The sequence below is a fragment of the Nomascus leucogenys genome, chromosome 7b (genome assembly GCF_006542625.1).
Source record: "Nomascus leucogenys isolate Asia chromosome 7b, Asia_NLE_v1, whole genome shotgun sequence".
NCBI classification, from domain to species: Eukaryota; Metazoa; Chordata; class Mammalia; order Primates; family Hylobatidae; genus Nomascus; species Nomascus leucogenys.
Genome location: NC_044387.1, coordinates 34,699,721 through 34,719,340, shown reverse-complemented (window position 1 = coordinate 34,719,340; position 19,620 = coordinate 34,699,721). Strand labels below are relative to the sequence as shown.

The 19,620-nt window shown below is 40.9% G+C and overlaps 1 protein-coding gene and 1 pseudogene across 1 annotated transcript in view; both read right to left on the bottom strand.

Annotated features, from left to right (window-relative positions):
- QRFPR (pyroglutamylated RFamide peptide receptor) overlaps positions 1–13,740 on the bottom strand; it is a 36,384-nt gene extending 22,644 nt beyond the window's left edge. Inside the window, exon 1 of the mRNA XM_003271332.4 lies at positions 13,027–13,740. Coding sequence (XP_003271380.1) covers positions 13,027–13,366 — 340 coding nt within the window. The 5' untranslated portion in view covers positions 13,367–13,740. The remainder of the gene's footprint in view (positions 1–13,026) is intronic.
- On the bottom strand, positions 4,644–5,559 carry LOC100585749 (annotated as a pseudogene).
- Positions 13,741–19,620: the final 5,880 nt, after the last annotated feature.

Genomic DNA, 19,620 nt, shown 5'->3' with positions numbered 1-19,620 from the left:
TGTTACAATAATGTCTCACGGGTTTAACTCTGAACATCCAGCCACACGCTACAGAAAGGAGAAAAAGCACTCAATTTCCCTAATTATAATTACAGAAATTTGTAATTTCTGAAAACCAGGATAAATAGTTTCACAAAGACCATATTTACTTTGAGGAAATTTTCAATCATTCAATTTGAATCAGATGGATCTAGTCTTCAATAAATAAAGCAGACAAGTAAAAGTGATAGTGTATTACATTCTGCACCCTCCTTGGTATAATGGTGTTGTGGAAGTTAAGCTTTAATAGCATAGAGTCCTGATTACTGCAGCAACTACTTCTATGATATTATAGATAATCAGAGAGAGATTCACAGCCACAGTCTATTTGCTAATAAAAAGTGCTCAGTGGTGGCCTACCACTACTGGCCAAAATAATCGATCCCGTGTTCTTCAGAAGCAAAAGTGGAACACAGCAATTATATATTTTAGGCCACTGGGTCTCAAACTTTATTGAACACATGGACCACTTGGGAAATTTTGTTAAAATGCAGATTTTGATTCAGTAGGTCTGTGATGAGGCCTGAGATGATTCTGAAAAATTTCCAGGTGATGCTGATGCTGCATGTCCATGGACCAGGCTTTAAATAGCATGAAAAGTTCACAATAGATTGAAGACTTCCTGTTGCTCATAAGGAACAATATTTCCCAGACTAAAATATTTTTTTCACGAGGTAACTAGGCCACAAGTTTGTAGTATGACAACTTGACCTAATGACATGTAGTGCTGGAAGCAAAACCATTTAGTAAAAGGAACGGCCTCTTCATTCCTTTGCTCCCAACTGCTGCTCCTGTTCCCTTTTCAAATTACAGAGAACCAGTACTATTTATTCTAAAATAACATATCTTCCAGTTGCCAGTGAAGCAACCACTTTTTATTTACCTCCATATAAGGAACTTTTTAAAAAACAATAACTGCAGTTGTCTGCAATATTCTACATTGCTGCTACCCAGAGCTAAAACATGTTGAAAGATATGTGAAAGCCATGCAGAGCCCAAACAGCTCAGTATATAATTCTGGCTCATCAGCCTCTCACCTAATGATTTTTGTTAAGAGATTTTCTTAAGGTTTTTTAATGAAAGATAAGGAAATCCCATTCTCAGAGTCAGTTTCCCATCTGTCAGTAACATCTGTAAATCAAGATTTTTGAACCATAATCGAACAATATGGGTGGTTTTCTTTTAGTTCTCTTTCTTTTTTAAAAGCATTTTTTTCTATGTACCCTTATCCAGGAAGAGGGGAAAAGGGGGGGAGAGGAGACACATGTATGCAGCTGTTTTCGCTATAAAGTCTTTCTTTGGCATGTTTACCTAAGAAAGGCAAAATCCCAGCAAGTTATTTTGTGGACATCAACAAACTGATTCTAAAGTTTATATGGAGAGGCACAAGACCAAGAATAACTAATACAAAATTGAAAAAGAAAAATAAAGTTGGAAGGCTGACACTACCCAACTTCAGACTTATTTTAAAGCTACGTTAATCAAGATAGTGTGGTATTGGAGAAAGAACAGATGAATAGATCAATAGAATGGAATAGAGAGCTCAGCAATCACATAAATATAATAAACTAATCTCTGACAAAGGAGCAAAGGCAATAAAATGGAGAAAAGATAGCCTTTTTCAACAAACGGCACTGAAACAATTGGACTTCCTCAGGAAAAATAAAAGAATCTAGACACTACGAGAAAGACCACTTAAAAGGAAGTCTGCCTAGGATAAAAGCAAATCCAATTTAGATAACTAACCATACTTATCTGACATGAAATACCCATTATTGTTATTGAAATAAACTTGTAAATATATCATGGAGAGCTGTTCTTTCAAAAACTTCAGGCTTTCATAGATAAATGTAAAAGAAACAATTTAACCTCTCTGGAGTCCATGCAAGCCTAGCACATTTTGCATCTTCCAGAGATTTCTTAAAGAAGGAGCCAAAACTAGGCCGGGTGCAGTGGCTCATGCCTGTAATCCCATCCCTTTGGGAGGCCAAGGTGGGCAGTTCACAAGGTCAGGAGTTCAACACCAGCCTGGCCAACATGGTGAAACCCCGTCTCTACTAAAGATACAAAAAATTAGCTGGGCGTGGTAGCGCACACCTGTAATCACAACTACTCAGGAGAATCGCCTGAACCTGGGAGATGGAGGTTGCAGTGAGCCGAGATCACACCATTGCACTCCAGCCTGGGCAACAGAGTAAGACTCCCTCCGTCTCAAAATAAATAAATAAATAAATAAATAAATAAGGAGCCAAAACTATATAAACCCTTACATGTCAATCCTGCTGGCCTAAAGCACTGCCCTTCCTTACCAACCCTGCTGAAGCAGAGGCCTCATGTGCATCACATGAACCCTCATTGCTACAAAATAGCCTTGCCATAATTCTAATTATTTTAGGTTCCCCCAGCCCTTTTCCAATTGAACCATACTGGACCCCAAATCTAGGCCAACAAGGTTCCTTCTTTCTCTTTGGAAAAAGAATAAGGAAATACAGTGAGGGTAGAGTTAGGAGATGAATTTAAAAGGATATATAGAAAAGCCATATGGTAAGAGTAAGAGTGAGGGCCACAAGGACTATGAGAAAGTAGAAAACCTGAAGACAAATTAATATAACAGGGCTAAAATTTATTAATGTACGAATTTTCCTAGCTTCTTTCTCTCTTCCACGCTTCACTCTTTCACTAAGAGAAATGCTTGCTGAATATTTCCCTGTACTGGCCATTTAATTATCCAGATTGTGGGGAATATCAGGATGGGATATTTGCATGAATAAGACTGAATTGAAAAAGAAAGAGAGAGAGGCAGAACAGAAATAAAGGGAATGGTGAAGAAGGGAAAACGAGAAAAGCCTGCACTGGAGTGGAGAAAAGCAACCAGACAGCTAAAAAGTCTGAAAGATAACTGGCTGAACTTTTTCATAATCAAATCAAGGAACATTCAGCTGGGGTCATATTGGGAACTTGCCACAAAGGGGTTGAGGGAGCTTGAGGTCCTGCATTACAAGGGCAGGAATCAGTAGGATGGCTCTGTATGAATGCTGGTGTGGTAACATCATGCCTACAGTCCGGGGTGGCCTGGAAACACTCTACAATTGGGCATGTCTTTCAAAGCATGAGCCTTGCAAAGCATGAAAGAATTTTGTGGAATGTTACTGAATATAACAGAAAAAACTTGAATGGAATGAGAGAAAGGGGTTCTAAGACAAGTTAACTGAGATGTTTAAAAACTTTTGGCCAGGCATGGCGGCTCATGCCTGTAATCCCAGCACTTTGGGAGGCCGAGGCGGGTGGATCACGAAGTCAGGAGATCGAGACCATCTTAGCTAACATGGTGAAACCCTGTCTCTGCTAAAAATACAGAAAATTTTGAATTCATTCACCTCCTCCCACAGACGTTCCAGGCCCTGACCTGAACAAGGAAATCAAAATAAGGTAACACCACTGGCTTCACATAAACCTCAAGACTATAATCTAACTGTACCTACCATCTCCTTTACTTTAAAAAAGTTTAAGTCCATTTACCTATACCAAGTCAGTAGACTGAATTTTCTCTCTTAGGAAGCTTTTAACCAAATTGGAGCTAAATTAGTCTCACTTTAAAGTGCAAGAAAGGCTCTGCTAGACTAGTGTTTGTTCTATGGCATAGAAAGAGGAGCATGCCTCCCCTGGCACTGGCCTAAGAGGCCCCACATGAAGAACTGGTTGCAGGACAGTGATCTATTAGGTCTACCAAAAAGCAGGGGGACTCAAAGTTCAGCCTAGAAACATGGGTCCCTGCCAAGTCTGGTTTTCCTATACCCAGGTCCCAAACAAATCTTGGGTCCCCTAACTGATAAGGCTGGAGCACAGCACCAGCCATCAACAGGGCCAGAGTCATCTCAGCCAGTCAGTGAGCACCTCTACGCCATGATTTGTCAATGCTCACATGGATAGCATGGATAGTGGTAAGGAATCAAGAAGCCTGGGTTTTGGAACAGCACAAACATTCTTTACCTAGTAAGCAGTGATTGAAGTTCTTACCTAGAGTAAATGATGAAAAAATAGGTAATGAGGTCCCCATACACCACTGCTGAGAATATTTAGGCTAACTTTAAAGCAGTACAAAATGGCTTCTTCCACGCAACAAGGGCAAGCTTTGTATCAATGTTTCTCAAAAACCAATTATATCTCCAGCTCTAGCCTCAATTTAACAGGTTTTTTACTTGTTTATTCATTTATTTGTTTAGAGATGGAGTCTCACTCTGTCTCCCAGGCCGGAGTGTAATGGCATGATCTCGGCTCACTGCAACCTCTGCCTCTTGGGTTCAGGCAATTCTCCTGCCTCAGCCTCCCAAGTAGGTGGGACTGTAGGCATCCACCACCATGCCTGGCTAATTTTTGTATTTTTAGTAGAGACAGGGTTTCACTGTGTTGGCCGGCTGGTCTTGAACTCCTGACCTCAGGTGATCCACCTAACTTGGCCTCCCAAGGTTTTGGGGTTACAGGCATGAGCCACTGTGCCCAGCTGATTAAGTTTTTAAATATACCTTTCCTACGTCAAAGCCAAGGTAAAAGGCGAGTGGGGTGCAAGAAACCTTCTTTACCAGAATCCCTAGAAAGAAAGGGCTCTAGAAGCCAGTGGGTATGAGCACATTCAAGTCACGGGGTTTGAGATTATGGGCCCGTGGTGGCTGTTTCTTTCCTTCCGTCACTGGGATGTCCATCTTGGGCGGCTTCAAGGCTGCTGGATCTTCAGCCATTCGGTTGGCCTGGGCACGGATCAGTTCCATTGGAGAGGGCTTCTGGGCTCCTCGGTAGGCCTGGGTGGCAAAACTTCCAGAATCATACTTCTGAAGGGATCTCGGTCCAAAGAGGCTCCACTTCCCTGACAAGTTTCTGTCCTTATCCCCACTTCCAGAGTCCATGGTGCTAGGATTTGGGCCAGGTAAGGCTATGGAAGAACCAGAGGTGAACCAGCTCCTGGATCTCTGCTTAGGTGAGGAGTGAGGAGCGGTGCTTGGGGTAGACTGGGCTGATGCAGGCGGCCTCTCTTCTTTTGTTATCTCTCCACTCTGTAGCTTTAGTTTGTGGAGTGTTTCTGCCACTCTACGGTACTTGGTCTCCTCAGTAGTGAGGCCCTTGTGGGGTGTGTAGCCAGCATCTCTCAGCCCCGCCTGTCGCCCAAAATGCTGAATGCTTTTCTGGGTCTGTTTTGTGATCAGAGAATTCATGATGACATGGGTAGCTTTAGCGCTAACTTTACCACTTGTCCACGCTGTCAATGGCCGATGACAGGGTCATGGCAGGGGAGGGTAGACCGGCCTCCCCTTCCTCCACCTTGGCGAGGTGCTGATACTTGTGCTCTGGAATCACTGGCTTTCAAGGGATGCTGCCCATGTCTGATGGAGGAGGGGTCATGGATGCAGGGTCCTTGAGGGTATCATCATAGCTGAGTGCCCGGGGGTATATCCTGAAGGGCAGGGACATCTTGCCTAGAGGCCCACTAGCCTCAAGAGCAGGCATTTCTGGTTGTCTTGAAGCCATTGAAAGACTAGGATCCAGGTGCTTTTTCTGTATAGAATTCCGAGCTGAGTCCCTGCCGCCACGGTGAAATGATGTGACGACTAAGCTGACAGACAGATGTTAATAAGGAACATGGTCCAGCTGCTGCAAATTAGCAAAGCTTCCCAGGAAGGGTCCATCCAAAGGTTCTGTTATCCTGCTGCCGCGGGACGGCCTGCGGCCCGGAGTCCGGCACTAAAAAGGATCCGAGGGCCCACGTCCCTGAGAGGCTGTGGCGTAGCCTGGACCCAAGCCATGGTGAGAGCGGCAGCGGCTTCAAAGGTCTCCAGGACCCACTAGGCAACACTGCCCGACGTTTGCAGATTTTAAATGCATCTCAATCCCACAGGAAATTTTTTAAAAACGTTAACATATTTTCATCCATGTATTAAAGGGGACTTTAAAATGAGATTGCATAAATGAAAATATGTAAATACTATATGCTTCATAGAGAAATCAAATGGGAAGTAAGAAGAACTAGATATGCATTAATATTTTTGTTAAAATAAAGCTTGATCTAAAACCTGCCATCTTTGTCATATTTTCTTATTTTCTGCGGCCACATCAACCACTGGGGGGCAGCATCAAACATTATTTTATAACTTCTCTCCTTCGTATTCTAATAGGGGAAGCTTTAATGCCAGGTCATGTAACTTATAATCTAGTTAATACAAACACTAATAAAAGATGGAACAGGATTAGAACCCAATATTGTTTGATTCCACAATCCATGTTCGTTTTCACAGCATCAAACCGTTTCTCTATCCTTCTATTTCTCCCAGGATGTAGGAACATGCTGTCTTTTAAGATTTCTATTACCCTGAATAGCCTACGATCTCTCTGATATGACAGTAAATGTATTTCTCCAAAACCAAGCTACGAGTAGGACTAATTTAGTTTTGCAAAGACAGATAAAAACAATAATCACTTACTTGATTACTTCGGAATTCATCCTTAAGAATCTTTAGTTTTAAGACATGAAAGGAAACAAATAGTATAGCTTCTGCTGAATTTTTCTTAAAGGCACAGACTGAGAGGGAACTGCCAAGATCAACTTCTAGAACCCCATTCACTGACCTTTCAATAATTCCTTAACAGAGGGAGAAGGCATATGTCCACTACTAGAAGGAATTGGCAGCCTGGAAATTGGTCCACTGGGGAGTATATATTAATAAATGAGATGGAAGCAGCAGAGGCAGATCCCAGCACTCCATCCCAGACCAGAAAGTCAGACAAGCAGGAGCTACTCAGAACTCTGGTTCAGCTTGATCCTGAGAAACCTAGTGCAGGGCTTGGCCTTATGGGGAGACATATGATCAGGGAGCTTTAGTCCCTATAAGTTGACTCACTCCAGTAGACATAAATGGCCAACTCTGCTAAACATATCTATCTACCCTGAGTACCTTCCTATGGAAGAACTTCATGCTAAGCAGTCAAGCCTTTCCAAGGGGCTTGGTGGCTAACAGGGTCCCAAGTGTCACTACTGCAGTTGTTAGCTTGTCACACTTCCATGGATTCAGTCAGTAAGGAGAAAATGAGCATCAATGGATTCAGGAAGTTTATTACTTGCACAGATGCCAAAGGCAAGATCAACACAGGAAGACACTGAGCCTTGAAGGGCAAGATGACTGACAGCATGGGTAATGGGTTGCTCTGCTGGGGAGGAGCAACCCTTAAACCACAGCCAAGCAATTGTAGAGACTTACACAAAAGACTGTAGCTGAACCTTAAGTGGGAGCAAGGTGGGGAGCAAGGTGGGAAGTCTTACACTCAACTGGAACCAAACGGGAGATAGATGAGAGAAGGTCAGTCTCCCACAAGACAGGGATAAGAAACTGCCTCACAGTGGCTCCTCAATAGGCTTTTCTCCCTGCTGTAGGAGGTATCTCCAGGTGTTTGAATAGGAGTGATGATGGCCGTGCCCTGAGGTGCATGATTAGTTCTATGGGTAAGACAGCAAGGCCAAACTGGCTAGAATCCTTCCAGAATTTTCTGCAGCTACCAGGAAGTATTCTCTCTCATTTCCTGAGATAAAAAGTTTTATTTTTTATTCTAGAATTTTTTATTGTGGTAAAATATATGTAACATAAAATTTATGATTTTAGCCACTTTTAAGGGTATGATTCAGTGGTATTAATCACATTCACAGTCTCATGCAATGACCACCACTATCTGTTTCAAAAACTTTTTCATAACCCCAAACAGAAATTTAAGCATTAAGCAATAACTCCCCACTCTGCCCTCCCCATAGCCCCTGGTAACACTAGTATCTTTTCTGCCTCTATGACTTTGCTTATTCTAAATAGTTCATGTAAGTAGAATCACACAACATTTGTCCTCTTACATCTGGCTTATTTCACTGAGCATAATGCTTTCAAAGTTCATCCATGTTGTAGCAAGTATCAGAACTTCATTCCCTTTCATGCCTGAGTAATATTCCACTGTGTGTATACACAGCATATTTTATATATCCATTTGTCCATCGATAGACACTTGGTTTGAGACAGGGGGTTTTAAAGAAAATGTAAGCTTACAGCTCCTGGGGTCATCTTTCACACTTGGGCAAAAGACAGCTCAAGAATGAAATCACAACACAGAGGGAAGTGGAACTGGCCACAAAGGGGGAGGATGATCATTGTTGAAGACCTTAATCCAGTTATGCCTAAAACCATCCCTAACTCTGAGCTTTTCAGTTGCAGAGGTAGAATATTCCCCTTTTTTTCTTAAGGTAGTTTAAGTTGGGCTTCTCTCCCCACAAACAAGAATCCTAATAAATCAACAACTTGTCAAAGAATAGTTATGTTTTAGAAAAGCAAACTAAAAAGGGCATTCATTTTATGCCTCCTAAGTGCACAGTGAAATATTTAAAACTTTCTTACTGCTAAATCCTTTCTTGTCATTATTTTAAATGTAAACCATTCTTGTCCTAAGTAGAGAGAATCTTTTACATAAATCCTGTTGCGGTTACTGCCACTCTCCCACCTACCAAGAAAAGTTAGTGACCTAAAGCATCTTTTCTTCTCAAAGGGCGCACATAATTGATTCTAGAAAAGATCAACCAGAGGCTGTCCACGGCATAATTCCTGACTTTATTTCCAAAATACTGTTGCTGTTAGGCCTCTGTTTAATTTACATCTCTTGTTTTTAATACTTTAAAAAGACTATTCTTCATCAACAGCTTTTATCATTTCTGTTGACTTTTTAAGCCCCACAATACTGTTGATTTTACACCAATCTTACCATATGTAAATTTCCCCAAGAACTCTAAAATTTCTGAAATATCATAGAAAAAAATTATATAACAAATGTAACTAATGTTTTCTAGTCACTGATTGCATAATAAAATGGGACTGAAGAAGTTCCAGGTTAAGCTCTCTGTTCTGAATTGGCCCTCAAAATTAAGATGTTTTCACTAAAAGAAGTTCAACAACCTCCTTTAATTCATTTCACAATGTATCAGCTCTTAATCTCTAAAAACACACCCTAACATTTCATGTTGTGTACAGTGATTGCTTTCTTTCTCTCCCTCCTTTCCTTCCAGTTGAATCCTTTCATTTTTCATATAAAGTCATGCAAAATTCTAATTCTTAAAAAGAGAGACAGGAGCTGTTATAATGAAGCTTGGAGCTTCGCCTACTACCATTCTATTACCCGCCCACATGCACTACTGTGGCCCTGGGCAAAATAGACTGAAAAACCTTTGTGGTGAGGTGTGCTAATTTATAGCTAAAGTTCTATTCTCCAGGCAAGAGAATAATTGTTCTTGTATTTCTTTGTATGTCTTATATTCCAATCTTTTCACCATTTTTGACTCCTTTCCAAATTCATCTTGAAAGACTCTAAAAACATTAAGGGCTTTAGTAAAGATGCAATAGGCTGCAGAAAACGGAAGAATTGCCTCTGAGCTCCTTGTTGGACTCCAGGTAATATAATCTACTTTTGCATTTGCTCAGCATTCTGACTGCCATTGCTATTTTTTAAATATATAATAGCTATATTGAGCTGGTACATGGGGTAGGCACTGTACTTTTTAAAAAAATGTTTACATCTATTATTTCTTTTAATCTTCATATCAGCCTGAGTCCTGCAGCTGTCAGCATTTACACTACATCAGTGGCTTTCAACTTTGGCTGCAAATTGTAACTTTTCTAACTTGGGAAACTTTTGAAAACTCCATACCAATTATAATCAGACCAATTAAATCAGAATCTCCCGGGGTAGGAACCAGGCATCTGTGTTTTAAAAAACTCCCAGATGATTTACTACATGTTGCCAAGACTGAGCATTACCACTCTAAGAGGAATTCTCATATCAGCTGCTGAGAAAATTAATTTTCTGTTTTCTTACCCTAATACTCTTCAAAGGTAGTAAAAGTGCATGAATGTGTACTTCCCCCAACGATGCTGCCATTACTTAGAATATATTTCAAACTCCCTTTTTTGGAATTGCTTTTAGTCAATTTGCCAGCCACTGCTAGAAAATTCTTTTCACTGCCCACAGCAGGATTTGGGGGATGGCTGCAGAGCTGTGTGTGCACCTGAGGAGACCATCCTCCCCCTGTCTGTGCCTGAATCCACAGCAGGATGAAAGTGGATACAGAGCCCAGCAGTATCCTAGCAAGGACACTACTCCAGGCACACCCCAAGCACTCCCCGTTTCATCTTATTAATGCTTAGAGTCATAAAGCAGGCTAGCATTAGAACTGATTTTCTATCTCCTTCTAGGAAGTGTTCAGAATTAATATTCCTATGCCTTAAGTTTTCATTTACCTCAGCTACCACGAGTCCCATTCTCTCCTAGCCTATCCCTCAACTTTGGACTCAAACCCATCAGACTGTGAACCTCCCCTAATCTGATTCAAGCCCCCACTCCTCAACACTTGCACTGTGCGCTCCGGAACCCTGACATCTACAAAATCCCCTGCATTCTCCATCACTTCTTTGAATGCTTCCTCCCCCTTCTTAGTCTAATGGAAACTTGGCTTTTCCACAGAAACACAGCTTTCTCAATACCTGCAATATCCCAGTGCACACAGGAAATAGCCAGGAAATGCTGAATACAGGAATGACTCATAGTGCCATTAATAATACTTTAGACTTTGGGCAGAGGAACAAGATACCATGAGAGAATGAGGGATGCTGGTGATATATTCACGTGTAAGTGCCAAGTCTTCAGATCAGGTGAAAGACCATGGCTTATGGTATTGATTAGATACTGATTTCAGAATCATCAACAAAGAAGTGAGAGTCATGACTATAGCCTCTATGCAGAAATTGATGATGAAAGAAAAGAGATTGCATGCTAAGCTTCACTGGACACTTACTTGCAAAATAAGAGAAAGACTGAGAACTCTCAAAAGGCAGAAAATACAGAGATAGAGACATAAAGGAAACAAAGAGACAAAAAAAGACTAGTTCATTGAAGCTTAGAGAAGAGAGTGGTGTTCTGCAGCACTGGTCACAAGCAAAATCAATTGTTCTGCATTTAGCTGGAAGAAACAGAACATGTTCAGTGAGTGAATTTGGAGGAGCATTTGGACATTGTGAAGAAAAAGATAAAAAGGAGGAAAAAACAAAACAAAATGAGGAGGAACAGGCTGCAGATAAGGATAGGTAAATTCGGTGGCCCTAAGGAGACAATGGGCAAATCCACTTCTGCAGTCTAGCCAAGTAAATCAAAGAGAACAGAGACAATACTTTCCTAAAGGAAAGGGCCATGGCAGTGCAACTCTACCCTCATATGAGTAATAAAAAACTCATAAGCATGTGCTGTTTATAATATTTGGGTGCAGAGAATCCCCACTCCTGCTAGCTCCATGTTGGAAGGAGTCCTGGGGAGTAGAGAGTGAGTCAACTGGTAGATCAAAGGTAAGCCGATAAGGGAATGATGGTAACGCAAGGTGGAGGAAAGGAATTGAATGTCAGCTTGCCTCCATGCTGGGCACACTTAGATGCTGTGGATCAGCTGTCTCTCTTTCCAACTTTAGTGTAATTCATGTAAAAACATGTTTGTGGCTACACTTTGCCTCACCTATTATTCATGATCCCAGCAGTGTACAAAAGAAAACTCAATGTCTTTGCTCACTGGTGTGCTGGGAAAGCACTGTTTGATTTCCGGGTTTGTTTTTTTTTTCACTTTTTTAAAAAACAGTCCTAACTAGTAAGTGCTGATTTCCATGATGTGAATACTCCCACCACGACCAGTTTTAAGGTAACAACATGATGTCCCCGAAAGGGGACCTGAGTAGAGTTGTGCACACTGGGCTCTGTAAGGCAGTGTGGCTGGCTCCAAAGAGACAAGTGTAACTGGTTTGGGCTGGGGCTGGTGCAGGCCATTTTCATGCTTTTTTGAAAATATTTACATTATAGATTGATAAGAATCAAAGACTTTAACATTCTGACTCACTAACGGCAAACTCAGTTTAAGCTAATGGGAAAAAAAGCAACGCTCACGATCTCAAATTGGTAATGGTAGGATGAAACACCCTCCATGAGTTTAAGAGAATTAGTAATGGGATAGAAATAGCAGAGATTGAAGGTATAATGATCTATTTCTCTTACATTTCTAAACATTTTGATGTGGCCACAAGAATACACCCAACGGTGAAAATGGGGAGGCCCATGGTGCACCATAGGCACTGGTAAGAACACAACACACTACTGCTCATGGGTTTACACAAGGGCATTCTCCAGCTGTGTTCTTGGAAAAGCTGAATCATCTGGAGAAATATGATGTCTTTTTTTCCAACCTCCACACACTGCTCCCAACTCAGTGCCTCCACCTCTCCTCTGTCATTTTTGTTCCCATTATACAGAAGGAGAATGTCATCTCTCCTTTTTTAATAGTCAGGAGGGCATCAGTTTTCTGTGTTCCTTCTTCCTGCATGACACTTAATACAGTTTTTAAAAGGACTAGTTCAATATATTTTTTCTGCACATGAATTATATTTGTTTTATGCTCATAGGTACAAGAAGCTGTCTGCAAGCAACTGGAAAGTGAGGCTGGAGGTTGGGGGAATAAGGACATGAGATTTTTAACTTTGGTTTGTTTAATTATTTGAAATATTTTTATCTCACTTTTAGTAAGAAAACTGGGGGAGAAAAACCTGGTAATGACGGGAAAGGGAGCTGAAATAAGTGGCGAGGGGTGCGACTTCCCACCTCACTGCTCGGGACCTTTCCGAAGTCTTTCCCCAACCTATGTCTCTAAGCCACAAGGAGGAAGCACTGGAAGGGAATCAGAGGCGGCCAAAAGAACTTATATCCAGGTGAACACAGGTGGCGAAGTTCTAAGAAACAGCACCGGATTCATTTGACAGAGAAGTGTAAGGAAGAGACAGACGAGAGAGAGACAGACGAGAGAGAGAGAGAGAGAGAGAGAGAGAGAGAGATCCCCTGAAAGGCAGAGGGTTAAGAGAGAAGGAGCGAAGGAGCGGGGCGCGACTCTTACCCCCCAGCCAGTCGTCGGAAATGTTCTGGAGCATGGTGACGGGAATGCAGAATAAGGTGATGAGCAGGTCACTGAGCGCCAAGGAGCAGATAAAGATGTTGGTGACGGTGCGCATGGCCTTGCTGCGGGTCACCACGTAGAACACCAGAGCATTGCCAAAGAGCGCCAGGGCGAAGATAAGCACGCCGGTGAGCACGAGGGCCAGCTTGGCGCGCCCCGGCAGCTCTGGGGTGTAGACGAGCGGTCGCAGCCGGTACAGAGCGATGAACTGCTCCCGCGTCAGGTTGTGGTCCCGCAGCAGCCGGGAGAACTGCTCCGGGGTAATGTTGAGCGCCTGCATTGCTGTGCGCTCCCGGGACGCGGGGCCACCGCCCGCTACTGCCTGGCCATTCCCATCTGCGGGGCAGCAAGCGCTTCGCGGGGACCAGCCGGAGGCCGCCTCCCTTCCTCTGCTCTGGAGTCAGGCGCGCGGGAGGGCTCTAGGCTGCACCCCGGGAGGTTCGGGAAAGGAGAGCAGCTGAGGGATCAAACCCACGACAAAGAGGCGGGAAGCCAAAGCACTGGGAGACTCAATCTCAGTGACCAAAAAATGTTCGCGGTTCAAATAAAGTTCTTTTGCTCTTCCCTAAGGAGAGGCGCCGCGACGGTCCGGGATGCTGGAGCGCCACGCGAGGGTCCCGGCGCCTCTCGCTCCCCGCCTTCTGGCCATGCGATACGGACGCCGGACCCGCTTGGGGAGCGGTGGAGGGTGGGGCTGAACTCGGTGACGCCTCCCTCACACCCAGCTTCAGTGGCGCCAACGCCTCTTTCCCGCACCCTCAGGGCGAGGGAAGACTTCCTGGCTCCCCACCTTGCTGCCGCCCAGCGCCTTTCTCAGGGCATGGCCAGGTCAGGTCGTGCTTATATGGGAAACTGGGTATTGGGGGGTTCCACGGTTTCAAGTTTCTCCTCCTGCGAAATAACGGGAGCCACAACTAACCAAGGCAAATGGGGCTTATTTTAAATTATTTTCTGTATTGAAAAATAATTAAGATAGTTAAAATATAGAACATGGGAAATTGCAAAGATAATAGAGAAAGATCCTGTGTACCCACCCTTCACCCAGTTTCTTCCATTCATTACATCTTATTTAACTACGGAACAATACAAAACCAGGAATTTGACACAGGTACAGTGTTTGCATATTTTTATCGGAAGTGTAGATTCCTGTAACCATCAGGATACAAACTCTTCTATCACCGCAGAAATCTCCCTGGTGCTTTTTATACTCACACCCAGCCCCTCCCTCCACCATCTCTAACCGCTGGCAACCACTAATATGTTCTCTCTTAACTTTTGTCAGAACATCATGTAAGGGAAATCATACAATATGCTTCCTTTTGATATTGAATTTTCTTCGCTTAGCCTAATGCCCTTTAAATCCATCCAAGTTGTCGCATGTATTAATGGCTGTTTCTTTTTATTGCTGAGGCTGTATCACTGTTTATTTAACCATCTACCTCTTGTAGGACATTTTGGTTGATTACCATTTTGAGCTACTACAAATAAGGCTGCTATAAAGAATCATGTACAGGTTTTTGTGTGAACATAGTTTTCCTTTCTATAGGAAATGCCAAAAGGTTTGATTATTGAGTCTGTAATGTGTATATTTAATTTTTAAAGAGATTGACTACTTTTCAGAGTGGCTGTACAAGTCTCCATCTCTACCATCAATGCATGAGAAGTTACGTTTCTCCACATCCTTGCCAGCATTTCGTTTTGCGGCTATTTTTTTTAAGCTATTCTAATAGATCTGTAGTGATATCTCTTTAGGGCCTTAATTTACATTTCCCTAATGGCAAGTAATATTGAACATCTCATGGGCTTATTTGCCGTCCTTGTATCTTCTTTGGTGAAATGTCTTTCCATGTGTTTTGTCCATTTCTAATTGTATTGTTTAGTTTATTTGCTGTTGAAAGTTCTTTTTATATTCTACATACAAGTCCTTTGTCAGTAAATGGTTTGCAAATATTTTCTTCTGGTCCGTAGCTTGTTATTTATCTTCTTAACAGGGACTTTCACAGAACAGCTTTTAGTTTTAGTGAAGGCATATTTATCAATATTTTCTTTTATAGATAGCTTTTAGTGTTCAGTGTAACAACTTCACCAAAGCCTATTTCTCAAAAACTTTCTCTTAGGTATTTTTATAAAAGTGTTATAGTTTTCCATTTTATGTTTTGGGCTCTCTATTCTGTTGAATTGATCTATGTGTCTATCTATCCTCCACATTCTTGACTACTGTAGCTATATAATAAGTTTTGAAATCAAGTAGCATGATTTCTCGTACTTCATTCTTATTTTTCAAAATTATTGTAACTATTTTTAGGACCTGTGCCTATTCATATACATTTTACAATCAACTTGTCTATGTCTACAAAAAACCTTGCTGGGATTTTGATAGAAATTGACATATTTACTAGGTTGAGTTTTTCAATCCATGAGCAGAATGTCTTTCCATATATTTAGATCTTTGATTTATTTCAAAGGCATTTTACAGTTTTCAGCATGTAAGTCCTTTTGAACTTATGTGTGTAGAGTAGTTAATACTTTTCTCTTAATATCCTTTGTATGGCTGAAGAGTATCCCCTGTCTCATTCCTGATTTTATAATTTTTGCCTTCTCTCTCTCTTTTGTCAATCTAGTTAGAGGTTTGACTATTTTATTGCTAGTTACAAAGAAACAATTCTTAGCTAACAACTTCTCTATTATTTTCTCTTGAATCTCATTGACATCTGCTCTTATCCTTACTATCTTCTTCCTTCTACCTGCTTTCAGTTTATTTTGCTACTCTTTTTCTAGTTTCTTGAGGTGGAAACTTTAATTATTGACTTGGAACTTTTTCTCTTTCCTAGTGTAAGCATTTAGTGCCATAAATTTCCCTCTCAGCACTGGCTTAACTGTGTCCCACATGTTTTATATGTTATATTTACATTTTCATTCAGTTCAATGTACTCTTTAATTTCCTTTTAAATGTCTTTTTTAACCCATGGATTATTTAGACATGTCTTATTTAGTTTCCAAGTGTTTGAACATTTTTCTGCTATTTTTCTGTTTTCTAGTTTGACTCCCTTTTGGTCAGAGAGCATTCTCTGTATAATTGCATTCTTTTAAATTTGTTGAGGTTTGTTTTATGGCCAAGGATGTTACCTATTTTGGTATATGCTCCAAGGGCATTTGAAAAGGATGTGTTCATATTGTAACTGTTGAAGGAAACCTAAGGGAAGATGTTCAATCATAACCCATTGTAGGAGCAATGGTTCACATCTATGAGTCCAATTCTCTGGACTAGGGGCTGAAAGTTTGGGTCATAGAGGATGGCTCTCGAATTACATAGGAACCACATAGATGGAAGACATGCCCTGCCTCTCCCTGGTCCATAGTGTTGGGATCAAAGAAGGTCAGCAGCATAGCTGCAGGCTGATTCCAGCCCCAGGTGACCCAGAGAAGAAATCTCAGGGCTTTCTTAGGGCCAGAGCAGGTCTTGTATGACTATATTTAATTCCTTGTGCTTTATGTGGACATATATTATTGCAGACAGCAATAGTGCTCATCTTTCCCGGTTCTACTCAGCACTCTTCAAAACAAGTAAAGGAGTATAGGAGAACAGGGAAGTGTGAAAAGCAAAGATCAACTCTCATAGTGGCTCCCTAGGCTATTTGAAAAGCCTATGAACCCAGATTATGAGAATCGTTCTTTGAAATAATGCATGATTGAAGTTAGAGTTTGATTGGAGCTAAGTGTACAAAAAAATGACATTTGCCTTTAAAGTTTTAAACTCTTTTGGGTCTTCCTCCCTCTATTGATATTGCACTAGTCTTCGTTTTCACGACTTCTCTACATCTCTTCAACCCTCATCCCTTCAACCTCCCAACCCACTTTATCTCAACCACTCACATCTCACTCACTCAGTTCTCTACCTGGTGAAAATACCCCTACTAAGGTAGCCCAAGGCTAATCTCACAAGACACTGCCGGTACTCCTGACCTTTCCTTCTCCCCCTTGAAACTCTTCATGACCATTTCCTGAAATACCTGCTTATTGTTTGAAAACTAGATAAGTACATGAATATTTATGCCTCTATTCAATAATGTTTTTGGATGTCTGCTGCATGCCAGGCACTGTGTTCATCATTAAGAGTAGTATGGTGAAGAAACAGACCCAGTCTAAAAGGGTAACTCCCACAAGGGCACGCAACACAGCTCAGCCTTTGGGGAGCTCATTATCAGTTCAGGGTCAACAAACTACAGCCTGGGCCAAACATGGTTCACTATCTGTTTTTGTATAGCTCATGGGCAAGGAATAGTTTTCACATTTTCAAATCATTTTTAAAAAATCATAAAGAGAATATATTTCATGACACATAAAATTGTATGAAATTCAACTTTCAGGGCCTATAAAAATAAAAACATTTTACTGGAACATACCATGCTCATTCATCTACTTATCATCCCTGGCTGCTTTCACACTACTATGGTACAGTTGCATATTTGTGATAGAGACTGTATAGTTTTCAAAGCAGAAAATATTTACTCTGTGACCCTTTGCAGAAGCAGTTTGCCAGCCCCATCTTGTTAGAGGGGCAAGATGGACAGAAATATTCATAGCTCAAAATAAGGTGACAAGTGCCACATCCAGACACAGAAAGAACATGTTCTGGAAATTCAAGCAAAGGCAAATCCTACATGCTGTGTGGGGAATGTGGAGTGTGAATCAAGGCTAAAAGGAAGGATAAATTGAAAAAGAGAAAGGTCACTTATCTCACAGAGTGAGTAGCCTCTCCAAAGGCACAGAAGTAGAAATGATTATGTTAGAGATAGGGATAAAGCGAGCCAGAAAGGCAGGATTGGCTTCTGATGCTTATTGGCAATTTTCATGACTAGAAAACAACAGTGACAGAGTGTCCATTTTCCAAAATAAACAAGCTAACAGGGTGAAGAAGAATCGCCAAAGCGCTTTCTACCCTCAAAGATAGGAACGTGGAAGAAAGTATCTGGATAAATACAAAAGGAGAGGCAACTAGTAATTTTGTGAGACTGTCTGTACTTTATCTTGTCAGTGAAATGTTGCAGTAATCAAACCTTCCTTAGAAAAGATTACCAAATTGTCAGAGATGGGGAGTTCACTAGATGTTTGCTAAAGGTATAAGTAGTCTAAAGGCATAGCATGTGGTGTTTTCCTCACCTTCCTGAGAATTTTGTCTTTCAGAAGGAAAAAGTTTCTGGGACACTTGGTTTTCTGTTCTTAATTCTGCCCAATGAGGAGAGAGGTGATAGTAAGGTGGAAGTGACAGAAGCTTGAGAAGCTGCCAACTCTGAGGGAGATGAGGTAGAACATACTACATATTGTCAGATAGGGATTCTAAGCTTCAAGAAACCAAGTTAATGATATTTAGAAAAGATTGTATGATCTCTTGGCTATAGTTTCTAAAATGTAAGCTGAATAAAGAGGACTGAGGAGCTTTAAAATTTCTGACACCATAGTAGCAGAGTATCTCAATGAGAAATTTTAAAAAGCAGGAGTAGTAGCCACAGTATGCTACAAGTTTGCATGGAATCAATATTCTGAACTCTGCTACAGAGCAGGAATTTTATAAATTATATGAGGGATGTGTGTGTGTGTATACATGTATATATATATGTTTATTTATGTATACAAACAGACACAAAAATATCTAAAAAGAGTAATTTCAGGAAGCCCAGAATAAATTGATTTTTTGTGAAAAGTGCTTTCAGCAAAAGACAGAGAATGAGAGAGATTACGTAATTGTATATATTGGGTATTTTTATCCATGTTAATTACCATAATAAAAGACTGGAGGTAACTTATGTTTAAAAAATAATTGCACCTAAAGATTGCACAAAAAACTGCTAGAACTCGTAAGCAAATCCAGCAAAGTTACAGGATACAAAATCAACACACAAAAATAAGTTGCATTTCTATATACTGACAAGAACAACATGAAAAGGAAATTAAGAAAACAATTTCATTTGCAATAGTATCAGAAACAATAAAATACTTAGGAATATACTTTACCAAAGAGGAAAAAAACTTGTACACTGGAAACTACAAAATGTTGCTGAAAGAAATTTAAAAATACACAAATAAATGGGAAGACATTCAGTGTTCATAGGTTGGAAAACACAATGTTGCTAAGATGTCAATACTACCCAAAGTAATGTACACATTTAATATCATCCCTATCAAAATCCCAATTATATTTTTTGCAGAAATAGAATAACATATGCTGAAATTTGTATGGAATCTCAAGGGATCCTGAATGACCAAAACAATTTTTCTTTCTTTGCTTGGGTGAAAAGATATACAAAACAATCTTGAAAAGGAATTAACATTGGAGATCTCACATTTCCCAGTTTTAAAACTTATAACGGATCTATAGTAATTAAACAGTATGGTGCTGCCATAAAGATAGACATATAGACCAATAGAATCAAATGGAGAGCCCAGAAATAAACTCTCACATACATGGCCAAATGATTTCTGGCAAGGGTACCAAGACCACTTAATGGGGAAAGGACAGTCTTTCAACAGATGGTG